Source organism: Bos mutus, chromosome 8, assembly GCF_027580195.1.
Source record: "Bos mutus isolate GX-2022 chromosome 8, NWIPB_WYAK_1.1, whole genome shotgun sequence".
NCBI classification, from domain to species: domain Eukaryota; kingdom Metazoa; phylum Chordata; class Mammalia; order Artiodactyla; family Bovidae; genus Bos; species Bos mutus.
Window position 1 is genome coordinate 40,081,068 of NC_091624.1, and position 19,946 is coordinate 40,101,013.

Consider the following 19,946-nt stretch of genomic DNA (forward strand, 5'->3'; position numbering starts at 1 on the left):
GACACAACTTAGGTTAAACCTGCCTTGTTTCTAAGACTAGAGAAAAATTCACCCTAATTTTCTATCAGTCCCATGAGAAGGGACAAACCAAGATGTTCATTACCATCAATAGGATAGCAAAACCTTTTGTCTGCTTCTCCAACTTAGCTTCTGAAAGAGGGCACTTAAAAAAAAAAGCATATACTGGAATAACAGAAGAGTTTAAGATTGAAACTATAAACCTAAAGCTTATCCTGGTGAATCTTAGGAAGTCAAGGAGCATGGATCTTCTGTCGTAAGACATGTCTCTGGTAGGACTGATTATCCCCATAGGCCACCATATCAAATCTAAATCTTAATACTGACCTGGGTCTAATAAAAACTAAATTCACTGAGTGAAAGCCACGTCTTTGCCATCTAGGAATTTGTGTAAAAGACAAATGTTCCTAAAAGAAAACTGGCAGCAGGTTAGGAGGTAAATTCATAGGAAGGCCTGACTAAACACTTGGATGACTGTGAGAGAGGATCAAAACGACACTTGGGAGAAAAAGGAAATAGAGATGGAGGCGTGGGAATTGGGGAACAGAAATACATGAAAAGAAATTCAGAGCTATGATTTGAGGAAACAGAGTTTTTAAAAATCTGGAGTTCAAGAATACAACTTTTGAAGAAAGTAGGATATGTTAAAAAGGACAGCTAAATGAAGATGGAACCAAGCATATCAACAACTGTAGAAGAGAAAAGGTTGGCCCATGTACCCCTCCACCTAATTTCTTGGAAGGAAAAGAAGAAAATTGTAGCTGTGAGAAATGTTAGGTTTAGTCGCTAAGTTGTGTCCAACTCTTGCGACCCTGTGGACTGTAGCCTGCCAGGCTCCTCTGTCCGTGGGATTTCCCAAGGAAGAATACTGGAATGGGTTGCTATTTCCTTCTCCAGGGGATTTTTCCAACCCAGGGATAGAACTCAGGCCTCCTGCATTGCAGGCGGATTCTTAACTGACTGAGCCACCAGCCAGAGTGAGAAATGTTACAACTGTTCTTAAAAAATCATGAAATCAGCTACATGCATTGTCAAATGTAACTCACAATTCTTTCTCCTCTTCAAAGGTGCAAAGGGTATGAATATTTCACCAAAACAAATAATAAAATTAAAAAAAAAGATTAGGAAAAACTATGAGTTGGACTAGATAGGACACAAATAAGTAGAGTCTGGGATGAGGAAATTCCCATTTCTAGTAGTGCGGTTTCCACAGTGTGGTCCCTAGTCCCACAGCACCACCTGGTGCACGCTGGAAATGCCAGTTCTTGGGCCTCACCCCAGACCAAGTGAATGAAAATCCCAGGGAACACGGCCCAGCAATCTGTCTTCACGAGCCTTCCAGGTTGTTCTGATGGTCATTCAAGTTTGAGAACCACTATCCTACACAACAGTTGAAGGTCATCAAGAGCAAACCATGCCTTTCCGACCCGGCCCTCCCTCTCCCACCCTGTCTGTTCAAGCCATCCCTAGTCTACTTTGACTATTTTGGCATCTGAAAAAAGGATCAGTATCACAAACAGTAGAAGAGACTAGAAAAAGGTCAGGAATAAGAAAAGCTCATAGGCTGTTGAGACAAAGCCTACCAGTGTTATGACCCCATAGCGCTTTTCCACTTTCTCCTTGAGTTCCCGGAAGCAGGAAGACAACCGGTCATGCAGTGGCTTCAGTTGCTCCGTCAGCTTCTCCCCATGGATGCGGATCCCCTCTGTCAGCAGAGGCATCTGGGAAAATGGCATGAGAGGAATGGGATGAGGTTTAGGAAGAGGGATGATTCAGATTTCGAGGCTGGGAGAGGATGAACGGTGGGGGTAGACAGGTCAACTGATGGACATAGAACAGATCAAATGAAAACGCTGTTTCTTAGCACAGGGCTTGGGAACCAGATGCCCTTGGGTTAAAGATGCAGAGGCATTCACATACCTAGGACACAAGTAACCAGGAGACCAAGCCAGGCAAACTCACATAAGCCTGGGGACCTTTCTAGGCAGGGGCAACTGATAGGTGTCACCTTGGACTGACCTGTATGACTGCATTTCCTCCCACTGTTTATAAAGGTAATGAGAGACAGAAACTGAGACCAACAATTCTCAGATGGAAACACATGCCAGTAAATCAACTGGGGGAGCTTAGTCTCCCTGCTAAGAAGACCACTCTCAACACTGCACCGTCTAATGAAATGCTCCTCCTGTGTCACTTTGCCAAATAAGTAGGACAGGCTGTGATTCTAAGAGTTTAAATAAAAAAGGAACCCTAAATGGGGGCTTGGAGATGGATGCCCCAGAGCAAGGGGTCTTCAACCTCTGGTCTAATGGCTGATAATCTGAGGTGGAGCTGATGTACTGATAAAAGGAATAAAGTGCACAATAAATGCAATGAACTTGAATTATTCCAAACTATCATTCCCAACCCCGATCTGAGGAGAAACTGTTGTCCACAGAACTGGTCCCTGGTGCCAAAAAGGCTGGGGACCGCTGCCCTAGAGAGTATCATGCAAGGCAGTCACCCAAGGAGCATGGGGTGCTGTCCCCCCACCTTCCCTGGACATACCTGCAAAGCTATTAGTCGCTTTAGCAGCTCAATCTTCTCCAGGTCTTCAGGATGCTCCTGCAAGTACTTATCTGTAAAAAATGCCTAAAAGGAGAGCATTGGCAAGTATTGATTAGAATGCATTCCTGTCTGTATATGTGACCCCGAAAGGAAGGGGAAGGAAATGGGAAGAGGGAAACACATCCTCTGTTCCTCCGGTGAACCAGGAATGATTAAGTAAACACAGATTCCATTCCTGGGATAGCCCTTAAATCACCAGTGGACAATTCAAAAAGGAATGGGGTATTTTGTAGTCTTTCTAGAATCATGCAATTCCTAGCAAGAGGACATCTTAACTATAGCTACATATACACGTCAAATCAACAGCACCAGCGGAGACTGTCATTCATTAAAATAAGTTCCCCAGAGAACTAAGAAAAGACCAAGTGACAATATCAAAAAAGTTAATCATGAGACTAAATGCCTAGATTTATAAAAGAGCAAAAAATTAACAGGCTGAAGATGTGGCTGAGAGTTTTCCTGCCTTGCAGACTGTATCACAATTACTGAAGACCTGCAAAAGTTTTAACACTTATACTCATCATCAATCTGAAAGGCTATTTTTAAGGAAAAAATGAGAAATGCTATAGATGTGGAACGGTTTTGAAAATATTAAATGCAGGTAAATGCAGGTTGTATTTATTATGGTATGTCAAGACCACATCACCCATGACATCATCAATAAATATTGATGTAAAGGCCCTATGATAAGAAAATAAACCCAAATTCAACCTACAAACATAGGTGTTACATGAAAGACTATGTTAAAGACAGAATTCATTAGGGGAGAAGAACCAAAGTCTATGGTGAACATTTATGCTCCAACAGAGTTCCAAACTAGAGTTACCTATTTCCTCCCTATACTATAACCATCACAAGCATAAGAATGCTTTCAGAGACCTTCAAATATCCCCCTTACTCTTTTCCTCCACTCCTTAGAAGGACCACCCCATTACATGAGATCCAAGAGTTCCAAAAACTATAGAATACAGTTATAAAAGAGGTCAGCGCATTTTCTGTGGAAAACAGAGTATGTGCAATATTTTTCCTTGATTGGTTGAACTGTGTCCCCATCCCCAAGGCACAGGTTGAAGTCCTAAGCCTAGGGCCTATGAAAGTGACCTCATATGGTCACAGACTAACTGCAGAGGTCTAGATGAGGTCATATTAGAATAGGAGGAACCCTTAGACACTGGTGTCTAACTGGTTTCCTTACAAGGAGGGGACATGAGAAGACAGATACCTATACACAGAGAGAACACCACGTGACGGGACAAGGAGAAGACAGTAATCTACAAGGCAAGGGATGCCAAAAGTTGCCTGCAGGACTTCCTTGGTGGTCTTGTGGTTAACAGTCTGCCTGCCAATGCTGGGGACATGGGTTCGATCCCTGGTCGGTGAAGATTCCACATGCTGTGAGGCAGCTAAGCTTATGCATCACAACTACTGAGCCCCTGCTCCAGAGCACAGGAGCTGCAACTGCTGACCTTACTAGCACTACAACTATTGAAGCCCATGAGCCCTAGAGTCCATTCACCTCAACAAGAGAAGCCACCACAATGAGAAGTGCACGCACCACAACTAGAGAGTAGCCTCTGCTCTCCACAACTAGAGGAAAAGCCCTCGAAGCAACAAAGGCTCAAGTCAGCCAAAAATAAATAAAAAATTTTTTAATAAAGCAAAGGCAGCCAGTAGCCCACAGAAGCCAGGAGAGACGCAGGGAGCAGACTCATCTTCACATGCCTCAGAGGGAACTGATGCTACAGACACCTTGCTTTCAGACTGTGAGGCAGTCAATCCCTATTGTTTTAAGCCACTCTGTTGGTGGTATTTTGTTATGGCAGCCCTAGGAAACGAATACGACAGAGAATATAAATGTATAGAATCCAAGAATCACAAAAAGGAAATGGGACATTTATGGAGCAGCTTGTTATAGCAGATTCATATTTAGACGGATTATCGATCTAAATGAAGTATTTAAGTATTTGCTTAAATCTTCAGCCACCTTTCAAAATACATGTACTTGGGACTTCCTGGTGGTCCAGTGGCTAAGACTCTGTGCCTCCAATAGAAGGAGCCCTGTCTCCATCACTGGTCAGGGAACTGCAAGCTGCAACTAAAAAGATCCTGCATGCCACATCTAAGACCAGGCATAGCCAAATAAATAATTTTAAAAATACATGTAGTTCAGGGCTTCCTTGATGGCTCAGTGGTAAAGAATCCACATGCCAATGCAGGAGGCCTGGGTTCGATCCCATGTCTGGGAAGATCCCACATGCCAGGGAACGACTGAGCCGGTGAGCCACAACTACCGAGCCTGTGCTCTAGAGCCCATGGGCCGCAACTACTGAAGCCTGCATGTCCTAGAGCCTGTCCTCCATGATAGAGAAGTCATTGCAACAAGAAGCCTGAGAATCGCCAACTAGAGAGTAGCCCCCACTTGCTCCAATCAGAGAAAAGCCTGTACAGCAACAAAGACCCAGCACAGCCCAAAACAAGTAAAATATTTAAAAAATACAGGTAGTTTATATTTTTGAAAGGTAATTTTTTTTAACCTATAATACACCCTAAAATTCCCAAAGCATCAGTTGAGTCATGGATCACCAGAGCAGAGTGCTCTGAAATTAATTATTCTAGCAGAGTCCTGCCTCACACCACAAAGGGCTGATAAATTACAGTAAATGGCTCCTGGGTTCCAATGACTAAGGCACTGATTAAAGAGCTGCCCTAAAATAGGTCACCTGTATCAAACTGGTAATGATGGATTTCCCAACTGACTGCAATAGCTCAAGGTGATCCAAGAATTTACTCTTTTCTTATACTGAGAAATATACAAAGTCACACATATTAATGAAAAGTATAAACTAATATTTTTGAAAAGTTCTTGAAATAAATTTGTTTATATATACTTCCTTTCCCTTTTCAATTTGAAGATGGTCATATTGGAAAAAACTTCATATAAAATTATATAATAGTCACAACAATGAGGGCTTCCCTGGTGGCTCAGATAGTAAAGAATCTGCCTACAATGCGGGAAACCCAGGTTCAATCCCTGGGTTGGGAAGATCTCCTGGAGAAGGAAATGGCAACCAACTCCAGTATTCTTGTCTGGAGAATTCCCATGGACAGAGAAGCCTGGCAGGCTACTGTCCATGGATTCGCAAAGAACTGGACATGACTGGGCGACGAAGCACAGCACAACGAGGCACAGACAAATGCTGCTTGATCCCACTTACAGAAGATACCTCTAACAGTCAAACTCATGGAGTGAGAAAGTACACTGGGAGAGGCCGGGGACCAGGGGATGGGGGGATGAGGAGTTAGTGTTTAATGGGGGACAGAGTTTCAGTTTAGGAAAGTGAAAAATTCAGCAGATGGATGATGGTGAGATGTAAATGTACTTAGTGCCACTGAACTGTACAGTTAAATATGGTTAAAATAGTATGTTTTATATTATTTGACTTTCACAATAAAAAAATTAAAATTATATAATTGTCACCAATATTGGCATATATAAATCAGAGTTTAGGGCGTTCTGAAAAAAAAATGAATACTTGGAAAGACACATTAAAATTTGTGCCAGATAGCTAATAGGAAAAAACACACACTGAAATCATTATAGTATTAAAAAAAAAAAGTATTGCCTTCTGGGTCCTAATATTGAATTCCATAGAAATACTGGAAATTATTACTGAACCCTCACATGGGCAAACTAGAATTGCTCTCTGGTATTAAGTCCTTACTAGCTGCTGAGAATAATAAGACTAAAAAAGGCTGAAAGAAGAGAAAGAAAGAGAGGACAGAAGAAAAAAGATCTTTCCAACAACAGACTCAGAGCAGTGGGAAACCCAATTTATCAAGAACATTCAAATCACACATTTCACCCCTAACAGGCAGAGAGAGACAGGAAGAAAACTGACACTGATCAAGCCTCTACCACATGGCAGGTGTTGTAGAATGTTTCTTATAGACAGGACGACTCCATTCCCGACATCGCTCTTGTCAGTTATGTATTTTCCTTACTTTTTCCAAATATGAAACCGGGGCTCAAGAGAAGCTAAGTATCTTGCCCAAGAGCACACAGCAGCCAATGGAAAGCCAGAACTGGGTCACAGCAGTGACTGATTCTGAAGCCCCTCATCTTCCCAGGGCACTGGGTACAAATGTAAATACAGGAACCCACAAGCTGCAAACTTTCAAAGATGTGAACATGCGTTCGCATGTCCAATCACACGAGCTGTTCTTGTGTCTGGTGTGCACTGCCACGTGCGTGTGTCCTCTACAAGTGGCTGTGCTTCGTGTACTTTCCTGTACAGAGTACACTAGTACAGGGTCATCATTTGAAGCCCAGGATGTCTGGAAGCAAGTGTAAGACAGGGTTCATGTAGCGAGTACTACTATACATTCAAGGTCCTGTACTGTAAGATTAAAAACTTTTTATTTTCCTGTTTGTTTACATGTGTTATTTGTGTGAAAAGTACTATAAGCCATTATAGTGCTGTAGAGCTGATTGTGTTAGTTGGGTACCTCGGCCACCTTTGCTGGATTTAGCAAAAAAACTGGATTCACACACATGCTCTTGGAATGGAACTTGTTCGTATGTAGGGGACTTACTGTTAAGAGAATCGGCCCATTTAACCTCTGCTTGTCCTTCCCGTCTGTCTCCTTTTCTTCCCCCTCATTTTCTGTGCTACTCGACAGGGGTGTTACTTGTTATATTTATATTCAAGAAGCATTAGTCCCTCAGTCGTGTCCAACTCTTTGCAACCTCATGGACTGTAGCCCACAAGCCTTCTCTGTCCATGGAATCCTCTAGGTCAGAGTATTGGAATGGGTTGCCATTCCCTTCTCGAGGGGATTTTCCCAACTCAAGGATTCAATCTGGACCCCCTTAATTGCAGGCAGAGTCTTTACTGTCTAAGACACCAGGGGAAAAGTTTTCAGGAAGACTCCCAAATTATTTAGCCACTGAAACCACACCTAACAATTAAAAACCCTCTATTATATATACTGAATGCATTCAGTTCTGTTCAGTTGCTCAGTCGTGTCTGACTCTTTGCGACCCCATGAATCACAGCACTCCAGGCCTCCCTGTTCATCACCAACTCCAGGAGTTCACTAAGACTCATGTCCATCGAGTCAGTGATGCCATCCAGCCATCTCATCCTATGTTGTCCCCTTCTCCTCCTGCCCCCAATCCCTCCCAGCATCAGGGTCTTTTCCAACGAGTCAGCTCTTCGCATCAGGTGGCCAAAGTATTGGAGTTTCAGCTTCAGCATCAGTCCCTCCAGAGAACACCCAGGACTGATCTCCTTTAGGATGGACTGGTTGGATCTCCTTGCAGTCCAAGGGACTCTCAAGAGTCTTCTCCAACACCACAGTTCAAAAGCATCAATACTTTGGCGCTCAGCTTTCTTTATAATCCAACTCTCACATCCATACATGACTACTGGAAAAACCATAGCCTTGACTAGACAGACCTTTGTTGGCAAAGTAATGTCTCTGCTTTTGAATATGCTATCTAGGTTGGTCATAACTTTCCTTCCAAGGAGTAAGCATTTTTTAATTTCATGGCTGCAGTCACCATCTGCAGTGATTTTGGAGGCCAAAAACATAAAGTCTGACACTGTTTCCACTGTTTCCCCATCTATTTCCCATGAAATGATGGGACCGCATGCCATGATCTTCGTTTTCTGAATGTTGAGCTTTAAGCCAACTTTTTCACTCTCCTCTTTCACTTTCATCAAGAGGCTTTTGAGTTCCTCTTCACTTTCTGCCATAAGGGTGGTGTCATCTGCATATCTGAGGTTATTGATATTTCTCCTGGCAATCTCGATTCCAGCTTGTGTTTCTTCCAGCCCAGCGTTTCTCATGATGTACTCTGCATATAAGTTAAATAAGCAGGGTGACAATATACAGCCTTAAGGTACTCCTTTTCCTATTTGGAACCAGTCTGTTGTTCCACGTCCAGTTCTAACTGTTACTTCTTGACCTGAATGACTGAATGCATTACCTCCAGTTAAATGGTGCTTCACCCAAACCCTATACAGTGGATTCCCACACAGTGAGCATTCCATTCACGCATTTCTAGAGTAACATATAAGACTCTTACTTGAACTAATTTAATTGTAGAGCCAGGGCCAGCATTTGTCCATGCAACCCATTGCACAACATGTCAGGGCAGGGATTCCTAGAATCTAGTTTCAAATAGAGTGTGGCTCTGTGTTTCCCACAGACGCTACTTCCTTTCTGGGGCATCCTCAGGTCTAGAGTCCACTAGAAAGCTTTCTACCTTCCAGAGGAGAGAGGGAGTGGGGGGTGGAATTCATAGGTAGTGAATCAAGCAGAAGTCCACCAGGCTGATCTTTTGGTGACTCTACCAGACACTGGCCTGACCCTGGCTGGGCGGCTAATAGTCTCTAGGAGGTGTGAGCTCAGGGAGAAGCTTTCCATTCATTTCATTTGCCCATTCCTAAAGTCGGGAGCATGAATACCTCTCAGAGAAATTGTAAGAAACTAATTCGCCAGCTGCACAATGCCACTGGAGAAGGAGGGAGAGATACACCCAACCTGGTGGCCCTGTGGGGTTCCCAGGATGCAGCCCACCTACCTTCTCATAGTTAGAGAAGCCCCCCATGACAGCTGGGTCCACGATGCCATTGAGCAGCATGGAGAGGGGATGCACAGAGAGGGACCGGTCCCAGGCATGCTGCTGAACACAGTTGCTGATCTTCTCATTGGTGAGCTCCATGGTTTCGATGGCATTCTCCAGAGGACTGATTTCCTCCTGTGGACAGAGCACATGGGAGAAGAGAGACACCGAGCTCCATGGTCACTTCTGGGAAGAAGCCCAAGCCTTCCACTCAACAGGAACACAATTCCCACCAAGCTATGGAGGAGTGATGTTCTGCTTGTTAAGATCACGTTTATTAATAAGGATAGAACACTTACTTGAAATGGTGTTGGTAAGCTGCAAGATAAGCTACTTTGTTTCTCAATATAGTTTAACACTTTTGCATGATTTCATAAATGACAGCTATTTTTATTTATACATTATAAATCCATTGAACACTCAGAATGTATGGAATCAGAGAGCAAGATGAAAACAAATGGCTAAACAGTAAAAACTAGGAGTAAGTAGAATTTTAATTTGTGATTTATTTAGAAGACACTCATTTTCTTTGCTAAGCTGTTTAAAATCTCAGAAAGTACAAGGATAATTTATATATCGGAGTTATGGTAATGATTATTTCTTGGGGCAAAGTGTCTATGGAAATTTTGAGAAGACAAAATTGGAGCTGTAAGAATGGTTGTTTCTTAGGCAAATCTTTCTTAAGAGATTCTTGAGATGATCAACAACAAGAGGGGAGCAATATATGTGACCCAAGACATTTGGGCACAACCAACAATACTCACTGCTAAGAGGTTTCATGCTCCTTTCATGAGAAAAGCTAAGAGATTCTGGGAGTCGCACATTCAGACCTACATTAACTCACCTTAGTATGGGTTCTATTGTTCATAGAAGTCGGAAATAATAAGATGTATTAGAATATTCAAGCTGGATTTTACATGAGAATCAAGTAAGATATAATATGGATTCAGAAAGAGCTCCTTCTGTGGAAATGTCTTCCAAACCAGATTCAAGAAAAATTGCCTTCTTCTTCACTTTACCCATGATCAACCAGCATGACCTCCTACTCCAAACTTGATACAAGCCTCTGTCCAAAATCACATTCACATTTCAAAAATAGTAACTTATCACTAGTGGGATGGAACACCTCAAACTTCAGATTTGTTCAAGACCTATTTCTTAATTGCTTATTTTCTGCAAGCACTGGGCTGAGAACCATTGTTACAAAAGTGATTAAGGTACAATTCGGCTGGAAGAAGCTTTGGACAGAGGAGCCTGGTGGGCTACAGTCCATAGGGTCGCAGAGAATCAGACACGATGGAGCAACTGAGCACATGGCTGGAAGGAGCATGTGATTTTTATAGGGTCAAGGTCAGAATGCAGAGGTCTCAAGACAAGTGAGCATGGGCGGTAACTCTTTAAAATAAGCCCAGGTTCTGACAGGGCATAGAAAAAGGGCATCTAACTCGGGTTGGGAGTTTCAGAGATGGCTTCCTGGAAAAGCTGGTATCTAAACTCAATCTCAATGGGAGTTAGGTTAAGAAGTAGGGAGAGGGCATTCTGGATAGAAAGAATGATCCAATGTCATAGAGGATTGAATGAGCACAGAATGAGCAATTTAGTTCCAGGCACAGAAGACCAAGTAGAAGAGGCTTTTAGTCCCAAAGACCCTGTCTACATGTGCTAGGAGCATGGGCTTTCTAGTCTAGGCACTGGGGAGCCATGGCAAGGTTTTGAGCATGAGAATGATACAGCTGGATTTTCACTATGGAATTCACATTCTGAGGCAGAGAGGGAAAGACCTAAGAAGCCACCAGGCAGGGTGGGGCCAATCAGGAGCCTTTTTCAACATCATCAGCCAGAGATGAATGAGAGTAGAAACAGCGCACCATAGTAGGACTGGGGGAAGAAAAAACCAAAACGGACTTAATAAATATTAGAAAGCTAAAAATGACCAGCTTTGGGGAGTGCTGAAGATGGATGTGAGAGTTGGACTATAAAGAAAGCTGAGCCCCGAAGAATTGATGCTTTTGAACTGTGGTGTTGGAGAAGACTCTTGAGAGTCCCTTGGACTACAAGGAGATTCAACCAGTCCATTCTGAAGGAGATCAGCCCTGGGATTTCTTTGGAAGGAATGATGTTGAAGCTGAAACTCCAATACTTTGGCCACCTCATGTGAAGAGCTGACTCATTGGAAAAGACCCTGATGCTGGGAAAGATTGAGGGCAGGAGAAAACGGGACGACAGAGGATGAGATGGTTGGATGGCATCACCGAATTGATGGACATGAGTTTGGGTAAACTCTGGGAGTTGGTGATGGACAGGGAGGCCTGGCGTGCTGCAGTTCATGGGGTTGCAAAGAGTCGGACACGACTGAGCGACTGAACTGAACTGAAGATGGAAAAGTCGAGGATAAGTGATGATGTGATGAGTTGAAAAATAAAAGGAGAGGAAGTATTCTTGGAGGAAAGAATGTAACTGATAGGAAACTCTAAGGAGGAATTTCAAAAATGTTTCTGGGTGCTAGCAGGATCCTTGGGGAGACAAGAGCCATTTGGTCTTATAAAAGAGCCATTCACTGGCAGTAACCTTTAGGATTGGTGTTGTTACATCAGTTTTATAAAGGAGTTCTATTCGACAAGCATGTCTTTTATTTCTCTTTTGGAAAATGAAGTTGGCTGGAGGAGCTAGTGAGTACCAGAGGGGGGGATTTAACAAAGGCTCTTATTTTATTTGGAGACAGAAATATTCTGAGTTCCACTTTCAGATGACTTACTATTGAGATCTGTTTGACTTCAAACCACTTGAGGATCCCAGGGAAGGTATAGGCAGTCGTATATGTGGTCCTTTCAATCCACATGGTCTGGTGGAAGGAAGGAAAGTGGGAAATGTTAGTTAGTTCCCAAGAAAAACAGCAAAATTCTCAGGTTTAGTTGAGATTCTATTGGATTTATTTTTAAAATTTTTAAACATTTTTTCATTTTATATTAACAAATTTTATTTAATATTTTATATTATTTTACTTTGTATTTACTTTATATTTAAGGAATTTTTATTTTTTTATATCGAAACTAACACAATGTTGTTTTCGTTTCAGGTGTACAGCAAAGTGACTCAGCTATACATATACATGTATCTATTCTCTTTCAAATTCTTTTCCCATTTAGGTTATTACAGAACTGTGAACAGAGCTCCCTGTGCTAGACAGTAGGTTCTTGTCGACTCTCTAGAGATTCTATTTTAAATGCCTCCTTAGTGAATTAGCCCAAATTTTCTACTAAACTTTAAAGATTCTATACGTTTAAAGCAGAAAGGAATTCTCTGTTAGGTCCCCCTCACTCTTTTTGATGGGAAATTTGAGGTCCAGAGAGGTGTGACATGCTCAAACCAAGTTCATGGTGGCAGCAGGCTCAGGAGTGGAGCCCAGTTCCTGGATCCCTAGTCTAGCGCTTTCCACTGAGAGGACAGCCTGCTGATGAGGTAACAAGTACATGGACCCGCTACACCAGGGCTGCCATCATTTCTGCTGTAGGTGCTGGTTGGGTGGATAGCCTCCATTCTGGATGTCAATTTCATCTTGTTTTAGAGGTCCAAGTGGTGAACTCACAGCAAACTCATTGTCAGGATCCTTTTCTCCTTTCCGGAATGGCCGAGAATACCTGAACTGCTGTACTTCGTTGGCTCTGTAGTAGCTGGGGAAAGACACAGTCACAATGCTGTGGCTTCTTTCTTACAATAAGCACTCCTCCGTCAAAACCTGGGACGCATTTCACATGGACTGAGTCTTATCCGTTAAATTTTCTGAACACTGATATAGTCTCCATGATGAAGGCTGGAGGTGGTACAGAACTTGATTTTATTGCACATCTTAATTACTGATGCATCTATCTCCCAGTTCACAATTTTAAAAGGCATATGGGGCTTCCCTGGTGGTTCAGTGGTAAAGAATCCACCTACGAATGCAGGAGACACAGGTTCCATCCCTGATCTAGGAAGATCCCACATGCTGTGTGGAGCAACCAAGCCCATGCGAAACAACTACTGAGCCAGCACTCCAACAACCAGGAATTACACCTACTGAAAGCTGTGGGCCCTAGAGCCCATGCTCCGCAACAAGAGAAGCCACCGCAACGAGAAGCCCGAACACGGCAACTAGAGGGTAGCCCTCACTCACCAGAACGAGAGAAAATCCCTCAGAGCAAAGAAGACTCAGTACAGCCAGAAATAAAATAATAAAACTTTTTATAAGACTTAAAGTAATAAAAAAAACTGTTAAATAAAAGGCAAAAGAACTTATGGCAGTGTTTGTGATCTCATTTGTATTACAGTTTCATCAGGCCAACTAGCATTTTAGCTTCTTAAGAAAACAGATGAGGCCTTCAGTCATGGGGGAACTCACCAAGCAAGGTGAGGTCAGCCATTACTGACCAGTGAATCCTTCTGGGTGGAAAAATGAACTAGGGGATCTGAACTCAAGAGCAAACTTCCTAATTTCCTACCCTCTACTAGAAAAAATAAAAATAAACCCCCCAAATTCTATGAGTTACCAAGCTCTTACCTTATACTGAACATGGAATAGATATTTGCTGTGGTCTGAACATTTGGGTCCCCTGCTCACCCCATGTTGAAATCTTAATGTCCAATGTGATGGTGTTAGAAGATGGGCCTTTGGGTGGTGATTAGCTCATGATGGTGGAGCCCTTGTGAATGGGGTTAGTGACGATATTAAAAAAGAAGAAACACAGAGCTTCCTCACCCCTCACTCCGGCAGGAAAGACACACTGAGAAAATGAACCATATATGAAGCAGGAAGTAGGCCCTTCCCAGATGCCAAAACTGTGAGGAATAAATTTCTGTGGTTTATAAGCCTCCTCAGTCTATGGTCTTCTGTTACGGTACAGCAAATGGATGAAGACAAGAGAAGGTCTTTCACACGGTAATGAATTTAAGGATTTGGTTTTGATAGACTTCTACATAAAGTGTGTGTGAGAGACACATGGTTTAAAATACCAAACAAAAAACCCCCACTTACTTTAAGATCTGCTCCGGAACTGGTTTATCCTTGTAGTTGGGTGGAAGGTTCATCACTGGCTTGACAGTGAAGCACTGCATGTCTGAGGAGCTCGTTAAGGAAGAAAGAGCCAGGAAGCTGTCACTGCAAAAAGAACTGCCTTTTCCTCTTGCTTTACCAATGGAAACACTACCCACACCAACCACTCCTTTGAAGCAAAGGCCAGGACCACACTGAAAATGAGGTTCCATTAGGTATTACCGCAATGCCTTAGTAAGTCATAATCCTAGAACACTTTTTTATCAGACACATGTCAAACAACCTTGCCAGAGGAAAACAGACATTAATGCAATTTCAGGAAAACAGGTGATTAGAAATTATTTTAACTTTGTTTTGGACAAGCATCCATCTGAAATATTCAGACTCCAGAGCCCAGGCAATACGAATTTCTTGTATCTTTGGATACCTTAGATTTGAACCTTAGACTTGAACTTTTCTGTCTTTACCAACAAAGTTTCCAAACCTATAGTTTTGAAACTGGCACTGGGTCTGGACCTAATATTGTTGTTGTTGTTAAGTTGCTCAGTTGTGTCCAACTCTTTTCAACCCCATGGACTGCAATCTTCCAGGCTCCTCTGTCCACGGGACTCTCCAGACAAGAATATTGGAGTGGGTTGCCATTTTTTCCTCCAGGGGATCTTCCCAAGACAGTATCGAACCCATGTTTCTTGCATTGGCAGGCGGGTTCTTTATCACTGAACCACCAGGGAAGCCCCAGACCTGACACTGACTCCCCATATTTCTCAACATGAAGGCTGCCTTCCACTGACACCAAAAATCACCTGGAGATTTACTCAAAATGCAGAATTAGAATTCACAGCTGGTGAATCAGAATCTCTCCATGGTGATTCTTAAATATAACACAATTGGAGAACCACTGGGCTATACTTTACAATGTTACAGCTTACAAAGCATTTTCACATAAACGATCTTTTTATCTTGATCTTCACAGAAATGCTATTAAATATTTGCGAAAAAATAAGAGTTCAGTTCAGCCGCTCAGTCATGTCCAACTCTTTGTGACCCCATGGACCTCAGCACGCCAGGCTTCCCAATCCATCACCAACTCCCAGAGCTTGCTCAAACTCATGTCCATCAAGTCGGTGATGCCATCCAACCATCTCATCTTCTATCATCCCCTTCCTTCTCCTCCTGTATCGTCCCCTTCTCCTCCTACCTTCAATCTTTCCCAGCATCAGGGTCTTTTCCAAGGAGTCAGTTCTTCACATCAGGAGGCCAAAGTATTGGGAGTTTCAGCTTCAGCATCAGTCCTTCCAATGAATATTCAGCACTGATTTCCTTTAGGATGGACTGGTTAGATCCCCTTGCAGTCCAAGGGACTCGCAAGAGTCTTCTCCAACACCACAGTTCAAAAGCATTAATTCTTTGGCACTCAGCTTTCTTTATAGTCCAACTTTCACATCCATCTAAGACTACTGGAAAAACCATAGCTCTGTCTAGACAGACCTTTGTTGGCCAAGAAATGTCTCTGCTTTTTAATATGCTGTCTTGGCTGGTCATAGCTTTTCTTTCAAGGAGCAAGTGTCTTTTAATTTAATGGCTGCAGTCACCATCTGCAGTGATTTTGGAGCCCCCCAAAATAAAAGTCTGTCACTGTTTCCACTGTTTCCCCATCTATTTGCCATGAAGTGATGGGACTCAAGCCAGCTTTTTCATTGTCCTCTTTCACTTTCATCAAGAGGCTTTTTAGTTCTTCTTCACTTTCTGCCATAAGTGTGGTGTCATCTGCACATCTGAGGTTATTGATATTTCTCCCAGCAAACTTGAATCCAGCCTGTACTCATCCAGCCTAGCATTTCTCATGATGTTCTCTGCATATAAGTTAAATAAGCAGGGGGACAATATACAGCCTTGACGTACTCCTTTCCCAATTTGGAACCAGTCCGTTGTTCCACGTCTGGTTCTAACTGTTGCTTCTTGACCTGCATACAGATTTCCCAGGAAGCAGGTCAGATGGTCTGGACCTAGGAAAATTCTTAAAGAAAATTCTTTAAAAAGCCAGAGTTACCCCTTTGGAAAACCAAGGCCTGGAGAAGTTAAGCAACTGGTTAAAATCAAATGGCTATGCAGATATGACTTTGGGATGAGCTCCAGGACTTGTGTTTCTACATCAAATCCATAAAGACCTCTTTTCATTGCCACACCAAGGAGGCATCTCAACTGTTTTCTGAACCCCCAAACTGAAACCTTTCTTTCCCAAGCATCTACTAAGTGTTAATAGGCCATACACTTCCCTTTGAAAGACATGTCAGTCAACTGCTCTATCGTTATTACTGACCATCTTTCTATAGCAACTGACCACTCTATACCTATAATAATTAATATGTACTGAAATGTTATTATGTGCCAGGGACTCTTCTCAGTATTTTACAGACAATCTTTACAAGAACTCCAAGGGGAAGAGTGATCATCACCCCCATTTTCTTGATAAGAAAACAGGCACAGAGAAACTGAGCTGCCCAAAGTGACATAGGAAGGGACAGCGCTGGGACTTGAACCTGGGCAGTTTGCTCCAGAGCGCTTTTTCTTATTTATCTACCATTCCCCACCTGCTCTGGCTTACCGACCTCTTTTAGAATACAGTAAGTCCTCTAAATATGAACCTTCGAGTTGTGAACTTTCAAAGATGTGAATATGCATGCCATGCCATCAACATCAGGCCTGAGTGAAATTGCAGCTTGCCCTCCTCTCCTATTGCTGATGATATCATCTCTACCATCTCCCTCCTCCCATCAGTAACTCTTCTTGCCTATTCACTCGACACCAGTCCCTGTATGCCAGCTGTGGTACTGGACTATGCACTTTTCAAGGTACTGTACTGTAAGATTAAAAGTGTTTTATTTTTTGTGTTTGTCTTTTATGTATTATTTGTATGAAAAGTATTATAAACCTATGACAATACAGTACTGTATGGCCAATTATGTTACTTGGGTACCTAGGCTAATGTTTTGGACTTATGAACAAATTGGACTTGCAAATGTACTCTTGGAATGGAACTTGTTCATACGTGGGAGACTTCCTTTACTGTTCAATTCCATAACATCTCTAATTTTTAAAATGCATGCAACTGGTTTTTCAGTAAGACATTATACATTACCAAAAGAGAGCTATGTGTCTTTATACAGGTTCCAGAATTCAGAACAGGAAGTCTACATTCTCCCCGGGCTCTGCCTGTGACTGTAACACACGTCCTTCCATACTCAAGATTTGCTTCTCATCTCCCTCTTTCAGTTACATCATAGCCCTGAGCTAAGGACATTAGGTTCCCGAAGCTTTTATGCAGATGGGACACTGAGTCAGGATGGTTAAATGAGTCTGAGGACAGGACCTACCTGCATTCAGGCACAGGACTGAACCCTCACCTTCTGTGGCTGGGCTGGGGCTGTAGCAGGTTCCAGAGCCCCGGGCCAGGACTTCCCTGGTGGTTCAGTGGCTAAGACTCCACACTCCCAATGCAGGGGGACTGGGTTTGATTCCTGCTCAGGGAACTAGATCCCACGTGCTACAAAGAGTTTGCATGCCACCAGCTAAAGATCCCATGTACTGCAACCAAGACCTGACAGAGCCAAATAAATTAGTAAATAATAAACGTTAAAAAAAAAAAAAAAAAAAAAAAGAGCCCCTAAGCTGTGGTGCAAGACAAGGATACACTGCTTGGGGGAAGACTTGATATCATCTCCTGGGGGGGTGGTGCTGCTCATCTTCTCCGCGTTGGGAAACTGGGTCAGCAGCCGCAGGCTGAAGTCTTCTCGCCTCTCGTACTCCTTCCCCCGGTAGATGAAGATCTTGTTCTGCAGGTCAGGACACGCAGGGAGAAGCATTAAATATGAACAGTGAAGGGCAATTGGGGATTCAAGTCTCAAGGAAGTCACCGTCCTCCCCAGGCTAAGTGCAGCCCCTCCCTCGCCACCACGTTCCCACTGAACACTTACTATGTGCTCAGAGCAACCGTCATATATGAAAGAGCTCACAGTTTATTTGGGGAGTTAAGTCAAAATGCTTCTCAAGAGGGTGCCCTAGGATGATAACTCGTGTGCAAGGTCTACACTGATCCACAAGGAGATAAGGAGTTTGCACCCTATCGGAAATTCATGAGGTCACTGGGCATGCTGCTTAGGTTAGCTGGTATTTCTCATGGCAAGAAAATGAAAGAATGAAGGGCATTCATATACACTGAGGTGCAAGCTCCTTTCTCATTCCTTAACTTACTGGATCTTACTTTCTCATCATGATCCAGTAAGTTAGGGAATCAGGACGTAAGTGACCCTGCCTCAGAGAACTCGAAAGTGCAAACAAGATCAATCAACAGGTTAGGTGGGAACAGAGAACAGGATTAATCGACAGCCAGTCCCAAGCCAATCCTGGAGATGGCTGTGGATGACAACATCAAGGTCTCATAGACAAGAACTGCTCTCAATACTAGTCTTTCCACTCCAAACTGCAGCTTTTTTTCCCTTTAATAAAATTAACAAAATTGGATGTTTTGGAAAAGAAATTTTTGCGAGGTCCCAGACACAGAAGAAATTTGCCTCACAGTTCCTGCAAGTTCAACTGTCACTGTTTTGATGGTTCCTGCTCCTCTCATTGTCACAAACATGAATACTTAGCTTAGTATCTAAAGCATACACGTATTGTGGTGTATTGTGTGTTCAGTCACTCTGTCGTGTCTGACTCTTTGCAACCCTGTGGACTGTAGCCCATGGTTCTGCTGTGTATGGAATACTCCAGGCAATAATACTGGAGTAGGTTGTCATTTCCTCCTCCAGGGGATATTCCTGACCCAGGGACTGAACCCATACCTCCTGCGCATCCTGCAATGCAGTTAAGATTATTTACCTCTGAGCTACTGGGTAAGCCCCACACATGATCCATTTTTAACTAAAATCTGGGCCCATACTGTCCTATAAAATGTTTCTTAAAAATCACTAGTCCAGATGAATGGACAAAGAAGACGTGGTACATATATACAATGGAACATTACTCAGCCATAAAAACGAACAAAATTGGGTCATCTGTAGAGAAGTGGATGGACCTAGAGACTGTCATACAGAGTGAAGTAAGTCAGAAACAGAGAAACAAATACTGTATATTAATACACAGATGTGGAATATATGGTACAGATGAACCTATTTGCTGAGCAGAAATACAGACACTGGCATAGAGAACAAATATATGAACATCAAAGGGGGAAGGGGAAGTAGGATGGACTGGAAGATTGCGACTGACATATACATATCTGGATTGACATACTGACATATAAGATAGATAACTAATAATGACCTACCGTATAGCACAGGGAACTCTACTCAATACTCTGTAATGATATATATGGGAACAGAAACTTAAAAAGAGGGGATATATTTATACATATCGCTGATTCACTTTGCTGTACAGCAGAAACTAATGCAACATTGTAAGGCAACTATATTTCAATAAAAAAATAAATCAGGAGAAAAAATTTTAAAAATCACTTGTACAGCCATACACTAAACATGTATTGAGCAAATTAGATCTGCTAAATGCTGGGGGTAAAATGGTGACCCTGCTCTGGTGGAAAGAAACAGAGAACGAGTAAGTTAATAAAATAATTTTGGTAATTTAAGTATCTTGAAGGCAATA

The 19,946-nt window shown here is 42.6% G+C and overlaps 1 protein-coding gene across 1 annotated transcript in view; it reads right to left on the reverse strand.

Annotated features, from left to right (window-relative positions):
* The window catches only part of DOCK5 (dedicator of cytokinesis 5), a 204,452-nt gene that overhangs the window by 14,423 nt on the left and 170,083 nt on the right, over window positions 1–19,946 (reverse strand). Inside the window, exons 40-46 of the mRNA XM_005903060.3 lie at window positions 17,977–18,118; window positions 14,268–14,349; window positions 12,843–12,927; window positions 12,012–12,098; window positions 9,215–9,391; window positions 2,566–2,649; window positions 1,602–1,739 (exon numbers count right to left, since the gene is read on the reverse strand). Coding sequence (XP_005903122.2) covers window positions 1,602–1,739; window positions 2,566–2,649; window positions 9,215–9,391; window positions 12,012–12,098; window positions 12,843–12,927; window positions 14,268–14,349; window positions 17,977–18,118 — 795 coding nt within the window. The remainder of the gene's footprint in view (window positions 1–1,601; window positions 1,740–2,565; window positions 2,650–9,214; window positions 9,392–12,011; window positions 12,099–12,842; window positions 12,928–14,267; window positions 14,350–17,976; window positions 18,119–19,946) is intronic.